Source organism: Ylistrum balloti, unplaced genomic scaffold (genome assembly GCF_031769215.1).
Source record: "Ylistrum balloti isolate Yb309-2 unplaced genomic scaffold, AGI_CSIRO_Ybal_v1 Utg370572, whole genome shotgun sequence".
NCBI lineage: Eukaryota > Metazoa > Mollusca > Bivalvia > Pectinida > Pectinidae > Ylistrum > Ylistrum balloti.
Genome location: NW_026782358.1, coordinates 1,339 through 9,854, shown reverse-complemented (window position 1 = coordinate 9,854; position 8,516 = coordinate 1,339). Strand labels below are relative to the sequence as shown.

Here is an 8,516-nt window from a genome sequence, read left to right as displayed (position 1 = left end):
ATTAAGTGTGTGAAGTTGCATGATAATTCTTTAACATACAAAGCTGCTAAAGCTAAGCACTCTGACAATGATTTTTCAAAAGTTACAGTGACCCTGACCTTGCCCCCTCCCTCCCCCTCCATTTTTTTCAGCGTTAGGGGATTATTAAACCACATGCAGATTTAAAATGGAAATAAAAATGCAAACACATGTATAATGGTCAATACCTAACAATCTTCCTTTGTGCACTCACTGTTTGGTAGGCAATAGCTTTGTCGACTTTGGTGAAAATGTACTTCAACAGGCATATAATATTTCGATGGGCATGTCATTTAAAACTCAAATTTGAGAGAATATTTATGACATTTACTTATAAAAAAAGATATTTCGACTGGTAAAGAAACCAATTCAACGATCTGAAAACTGTATAAATCAATTATGTTTATTACATTAATAACTATTCTTGACACAATGAACTTTGTTTCATCATGTGATATCACAACACAGATCCATTCAACCTTTCTATCATGACATTTACCATAATGTCACCACTGAAAGTTTATTAGTGATCCAGTTAAACAGAAGGCAAATCACTTAACATATGTAATCAGCTTAAATGACTAACCAAAACTCTAATTGAGTATTAAAAATTTATTTGCAGTAGTTTGTGTCATTACAAAACTATTTCACAGCCTTTAGATGACTAGACATGTAACCGTTTCTGTGTTCAGAACGTCCTTTCTGTAAGATAAAACTTTCTTGTAAAATCACAGAAATGTACAGAATGTACATTATCACATCACTACTACACGGCTAGAGGAAACTAAATATACCAGTACACATACTGAATAAAGTCCAATTTCTATTAAGTAGCCAGCACCATTAAGTTGCAGTATCCTAGTACACCGTTATCCCACATTACAGACATATTGAAATGCCTGGGATTTTGTTATTCCACGAAATTGATATTCTAAATATCACTTTACACAACTATACCACACATCCACCACATTTAATACAGTTTTCTAGTGAAGGCAATATATCAGGCAGTTTGAAAGTTTTCTAGCACATGTATATCTTAACAATATATTACATATACATTCAAATATCATAGTTTTCCAGTGTCATACACTTCCCATATATTAATTACCACACTACAAAGTCATTTTTCTGAAGGAAACAGTCTCTGTTATACAATTTTAGCTATTTTAGCTGTAGTTAAAAAACTCCACTTCCATGTCTCTAAGCATCCTCAAATAACTATAACAGTTGAACTTTAGAACAGAAGAAAGAAAATAAACATTTCAATCTCTATGTTCAGCAATTGTAAATGACTTACCAACACAATTTGAAGTATACTCGATATAACTGTTAAGTGTTAAAAGCCTAGCCCAATTCCAATTTTATTCACAAGAATGTTGCGTATATAAATGCCTGCATGATTATAAGGATCCTAGCAGCATTTCAAATAAATTTTGACAAAAAATATTTTGATGTCATCTTTTTTATGATTTAAGCAGCAAAGTAAAATGTTAAAAATGATTTTCTTATTTTCTGAACCAAAATATTCAACTGATTTTTAGATCCAACAATAATTCATTCTTTAATTTTCAAACTGCATTGAGGTTTTGGAGCACTTTTTGAGTTATCTTTTTATTTCTATGAACATTTTCAGAGAAAAAAGATTTATTTATGAATAATATGTATAAAAAAATTATATCTGATCATGAATGTCTACCATTCCTACCTGAGGACAACTGTAAAGTGAGTAAGAAAAAAATTAGTCTCCAAAATATTTTTTTCATACATCCATTAAATAGATTCAGAATAACAGACGTAATACAATTTTCAATGAATATGGAAAGAAAATTGATGTATAAAAAATTTCTTCATATTGTCAATATGTATTCTGTCTTTTCGTATTTCCAAGTTATCTGCTCTTATCATAGCAGGTATTGATAGTTATGTCATTAATTTGCCAGAGATATTTATTCTGTAACTCTCAAAAGCAAATGAACCAACAACCAATACCCGCTCACAGGAGCAAATAACTCTGCATTAATAAGAGCTAAACAGGAATTTTCTACAAAAACTTACAAAGTGATATTGATGTACTTACCATACATATAGTACGGTAAAATTGAAATTTTCCCATCATTTTCACCAAGGACAGATGGTGTAAATTACTAGAAACTGAGGGTTTGTCAAGATAACTACAATAAAGCTGGTAATTGTCTAACTTTCTAACTTTATCCTACCATAACAGGCTAACACTGTCAATACAACAGATCAGTTTTCAGTATTACAATTGTTTTTTGAGGCAAGTTGAAGCGAGTTTCTTCCTTCAGAAAAAAAAAGAAAGAAAGGATTAAGACAGAAATTGTAAACTGTATCTGTCTGACAGTGAAAAAAAACCTAAACTGAGCATTATTTAAATCCACTTAACATAATTGTTACAGAACACTAAATTTTATTCATTCATGTTTATCCAAAATCCTATTTACAGTTAACAAAACATCCATAAAACATCAACACTTTACTACCTCCCTATCACAATGGTAAAATAGAGGTATTATATCATCACGGATATATTCTTCTCATCATTTGAATCCTAAAAATCTAGAATTACAGCATATGGTAATCTAAATGTTAGTGCCTGGTCAACATTTCTGGAATTTTATCGGTACTGTGATTAAGACAAATGAGGATAACCATTTCAAATTTGAGGCAGTCAATTGTGATTATATTGCTGCAAAATTACTGTAATGCCAGCATGATGTGGTAACAGTAAAATGGACATTTGTGACATAAAAAATCACAGTTTACTGCCACAAATTTCAAAAGTCAGTTTATCCTTATTCTTATTTACATAGAATCTTTTTTTTTTTCATTGAGTATGAAATCATGTACCAGGCTCTGGCTCCTGCCATAAAACCTGGGTCAAGATTTTAATAATTCATATCTCAAAAATATAACATCAAATAAATTGAAATTTTCTTAAAAATCTATGTAAATATTTCTATAATCTTGAATTGTTTCATTTTTCGGGGATTGAATACTTAGAAGCTGCACTCAACTATAAAACTGTAATGAATTAATTCAAAATGTTAATATGAAAAAGAGAGAGAGAGAGAGAGAGAGAGAGAGAGAAAAAAAAACAAAATATACAATTTAAAAAAACAATTGGTAGATTTCCCTTTAGGGTCATGTTACTACCCTTGATACAATATAAATATATATATTGGGAATTTGTGGCAAGTCTCTGTGATTTTGAAGAGTAATCAAAGTCATTTTGTACACCGATTAGTTTTAACACCTTCAAAAATCCCTATTTTGTCTGACTTAATAGTGCTAATCACTTAATAATGTCACAGAAAATGATGGCAGAAAGAAGCGACAGTGACTGATTTTTACCATGATAATCATTCTCTCAGGTTTCAATTGTCAACAAACATTGATTTCCTATTATAACCTTAAGGTGTGTTGGCCAATAATGGGGTAAACTGTATAACTTTAATAAGTATATTGTTCAATTAATTGGTTTGCCAGCAAATACAAAAACCCTTCAACTGAAATATTACATTAACAAATGTAAATATTTATATACTCTCTAGTGTAATAACCTACAGTGATATTCAACTGTTACATGATGGTATGAAATCACAAAGTGCAATGTCTTAGATATAATTGAGATATCAGAAAATAAAATATTATATCTTTTTCTGTCAGCACAGCAATTTTTGTAATCAACAAGAAATAAAAACAAATGACAAAAGTTTGATCAACAAACTTAAAATAACATCACTAATATCTATTCATCAGGTCTTTAAGGGTTCCTGGAAAGTTTTCAGATTAAACATATGTTAATATTCATGCCATGGTTTAAGGGGAAACATTGCTGAAGTATTGTAAAGTACTAAATCAACCATCAACAGAGGATCCTATTCTGTCTCCACTCCCTCCTGTACAATCATCCTGTGATAAAACACTACTGGAGGATATCTTAGGATCAGATACATCAATTAGATTGGCAGAAGTAGAATCTGATTCTAAATCTTTATTCGTCTTCTCTACCAAAGAACTTTCAGTCTCTTTCTTCATTTCCCGATTCTCAAGAATAATTCGTTTAACTGCAACCAGCCACTGGCCAACCTGACAATAAGGGAGATAATTCAGTTTTCCTCCAGTAAAATACATGTTATCTGCCATATTCTTTAGATAAACAACTTAAGAATTTGTTTCATTATCTTTCATGATATCGACATCAGATACTCACAACCAATTTTGTTAAAATGACATCAACTGTTTTTCAAAAATTTTAAATATTTAAGTTTTAGATATAAATAAATCACAATTTTTCTTATTTTTCCCTCCCCTAAATTTGAAATGGGAGGATATCAGGAACAAGCTTGTTCACAATGACTTTTGTAAGACTCATACAGAAATAATGCACTTCTGAAAAGAATATTGGCACACATATCATATGAATCCAATACCTCAGCTGTGTAGTCGACCATAAGAGAAAGGTGACCTTCCCATGCCCTGTCAAATTCCTTGTTTTCTAAATCTAAACAAAAGAAAATGTACACAAATTAAAAAAATTATTAACTAAGTAAAACATTTTTTTCTCTTTCCCAAATCAAAGAAACTCTGGTGTGTGCTTTTGTGATGATGATTTTTTAATTTTTTTTTTGACAATGACTTAATGCAAAACATTTAAAAAAATAAATACCTGTAAGTCAAACCAATACTGTACCTTCAAGTATTTTCCATATTCTAAATTGAACCTCATTGGACAACTTTTTATCTTTCCAATTTTCTTTCAAAATATGTAATTTTCTTTTGACATCTTCTGCTGCACGGCCCTGTGGTATCAAGGGAGACAACTCAGATTATCTCCATAAAATGAATTATCAATTACTTTTTTTTTAAATTGTGAAACAAAACATATCAGTTTCCATGAACAGCTCTTGTTGGTGGTCTTAGCACCAGAAGGAAAATAGAGTGTCACTATATACCCCATAAATACCTACAGATTCTGACACGTGACCCAATACCTTTTCACGGTTGATCAGGAAATGGAACCCCAGTCTCCTAATGAAAAATCTCTGTGTTATCACTGCGCAACATTATTATTCTAAACTACTATCAAAACTTTGTAACATTGCTAAATGAACATGTGAGTGTCTGCCTAAGTGATGCTGAATTAAAGGGCAAAGATTGTCATGCATAATAAGCTCCGCTAATAAAAAATTGTCAATCATGATACTGTTTATTTGATGTTTTGGTCCCTTACGCTGATAATGTTTGAAGAATAATAATATCAACTTTCATAAAGTTTGCAACAATTTACAGATTTGTTGTCTTTGTCATCAACAGTATATAAAAGGTTGTAAATTTTTATGGTATAATCCAATTTTTAATACCTGTAGTCTTGGTAAGCACCGTTCAAATTCTATATCAATTCTTTTTTGAACTTTGTCAAAAAGTTCATCATCACTTTTCAAATTTCCTAACATTCTGGCCTTTTCAAGTTCCTCCACATCTGATGCTGAAGAAGTGTTGTCCGATTCCGTCTTTGATGAGTTGTGAGCAGTAGGACTCATCATAGGGATCAAAAGGGGTACAGGGGCAGATGGGGTAGTGTTGGTTGTCGGGGGCAAAAGCTGTATCGGAGGAAGCAGTTGAACAGGTGAGATGGGAGGTCCATTGGCAGAGTTCAGCAGAGTTCCCGAACCTGAACAGACAAAGTAAACAGATATGAAATTAATGATATTCTTAATCAATAAATTATAATAATCAGGTTTACCTTGATTAATGTAAGGGAAATGTGCAAACTTTTTATAATCCTATTAAGTTATGTTAAAATACAAAATAAGTGCTGAATTTACTTCATTATTATCCAGATTTCATAGGACACTCAGTGTAAAATTCAAAACATTATCTGATGTTAGACTGAATCAATAATATCTTCATTTCAAAAAATGTTTTTCATGTTTGAACACAAACTATTACATTGCCATGTAGTGATGTACATACACTTTTATTGAATAATATGAAAAAAAAAAAAAAAATAAATAAATATTGTCAAAATTTTGTCATGTCATTTTCTTCTCCATTTTTGTACCAATGTACTTACCTTCTCCTTTAATCGCTGTTGATGAGTTGGTATTTACTGCTCCACCTGTGTAAGCTACACGTTTGTTAAGTTTTGTCCCCCTTGGCGATACCTGTCCCGACGTCTTAGGGCTATAATTGAACACAGGTGGGTCATTCCATCCCCTGTCAGGGTTTCCTGTTATGGAGATAAAATAAGAAACACATTTTAGATAAGTCATATACTCAAGGAATATAAAAAAAATGCAGTGTGACATTATTTGCAATATCTTGTGAAAACATTCAAAAACAACAAAAATCGGTCAAGCAATTCTCTAGGTTACAGTGCATCGAATGTTGCGTTATTTTACTGTGTGACAATGTTTTCTTGGGAAAGCATGAAACAGAAAAATTTTGTCTTGTTTGATGTCTAAGAGAAACTGGGCGGATTGCTGATAGACCTAGGTCTGGGCATCCACATGTGACATCACAACATCAGAACAGCTTTATTTGTATTGCAATATCGTCACCTTAACGCCACTGAATCTGCCCTTCATACCATAGGTACTCATAACCGCTCTATCTGCAACAACTGTAAGAAAAAAAAATTGCGTAAAGTTGGTCTGCTGGTATGCACCTGTTTGTAGGTCTGCCCCTAACCACTGCTCGTCAACAGCATCGTATGGCTTTGGTGGCAGCACATGCCTCCAGAATATTCCCATTGAAGCGGGTCTTGTTTACTGATGAGTCCCGGTTCATCCTGTTCCGAGCAGACGCTCAACATTGTGTATATCGACGTCATGGAGAATGATTTGCCAACTGCTTCAAAGTAGAGACAATTTGGGGGTGGATCGGTTATGGTGTGGGGAAGAATCTCACATTGAGCTAAATCACCACCGGTTGTGGTAGCAGGTAATTCAACTACCGCTAGGTATAGAGATGAGATCTTCCTACCCCATGTTGTCTCATTATTGCAGCAAAACAACCTCACATTCCAGTAGGATAATCCTCAGCCTCATGTAGCAAGGATCTGTCACGACTTTCTCACTAACAACAATATCCACCCACTGGACTGGCCACCACACTGCCCCAATCTACCTCCATTGAGCACTTGTGGGACTAGCTGGATAGACAAGTTCAACGACACCAGCCTTCCCCTGTTACTCTGGCCCAAATGATAGCAGCCCTCTTTGAAGAATGGTCCAACATTCCAATGAGGAGGATAAACTCGCCCATGAACTTCTTGCCTAGGAGAATCAGGACTGTAGGTAGAACAAATGGGGGACATACCCGGTATTGACTAGCCAGCTCCAACAATCAGTCCATTTTATTTCAGATTACATAGTTCTTTTTCAATTCCCTTCAATTACTGCTACTTCACTTACCAGACACAAATAATTGATTTTGCAGTTTGTTCTGTATGGATTAAATCTCCATTCTTACTTTAAAATATTGAACATTATACCCAACGTCTTGGCTAGAATTATCTTCGAAGTTTACCCTGCGTTTCTTTATCCCCGTATATATTCACATACACGTCGATGAATATTGGAATACCGATGGTGAGAGGTCAATTGGCATTTTCTTCAATTATGGATGAAAATAATCAACCAAATATATACTGAAAACATATATAAGATTTCTGCACTGAATTAGAGAATAATTGACAAAGTCTAATAATTTCTATGGTATTGTTTACAAAATGACGAGTTTCAGATCATTGGAATAAACATTTTTTTGTGTTTAACATCATATACTACATTAGACATGCCCATAATGTCGGTCAGACAGAGACATATTTATTTATTATGCATGAATGGTAAACAAAACAATGTCAATCAATCTAAGATTAATCTATTTACGTAAAACAATTTTAGTGGGTTTGCACTTGCCTGGCCTGGGGGCCGCCATTGCTGAATTTCAACGTGGAACTTTTGACCAATGAAATTTACCTATTTAGCTGTTATTTGCTGTTAGATCTAAAGAATTTACTCCCCACTTTCATCCTGTATGTCTTATAATAAAGTGTCCATTCTCTATTGTAGCGAGTGATAGTTTGTTACTGGCTTTAGAAAATTATATTAACTCATTTCGATTTACAATTTTTGCTATCAACTCGTGCGATATCTTGTTTAAGATGTATGATGTATTTTGCAGTCGCCAAAACTAACAAATGGATACACACTTTTCGGACTTCCTCTGGACTGTTCATACATATCTCTATACACAGAGGAGTTTCCACAGATGAGAGGATAATATCCGAGGAAATCTGAGAAGCAAATGCGTGTCGACTGTTTCTGCAGGGTTTGTATGGCCTGGATTAAAAATCGATTACGGAAGTGTTGAAACGTGGACAGCAGTACATGGAAATATGTTTTAATTCCAAAAAGCTTAATGTTTTGTTCTTTGGATATGTTATTTTCGAATGGTCAGTATGGTGA

General features: G+C 33.2%; 1 protein-coding gene across 1 annotated transcript; it reads right to left on the bottom strand.

The window, feature by feature from the left end:
• Positions 1-615: 615 nt before the first annotated feature.
• LOC132556482 (steroid receptor RNA activator 1-like) lies at positions 616-7,993 on the bottom strand. The gene is made up of 6 exons (XM_060220891.1): positions 7,968-7,993; positions 6,119-6,274; positions 5,406-5,716; positions 4,736-4,844; positions 4,476-4,546; positions 616-4,131 (listed from the first exon to the last, which is right to left on the bottom strand). Exons 1-6 carry the CDS (start codon positions 7,984-7,986, stop codon positions 3,901-3,903), a joined length of 897 nt encoding a protein of 298 aa, XP_060076874.1. The 5' UTR covers positions 7,987-7,993; the 3' UTR covers positions 616-3,900.
• Positions 7,994-8,516: the final 523 nt, after the last annotated feature.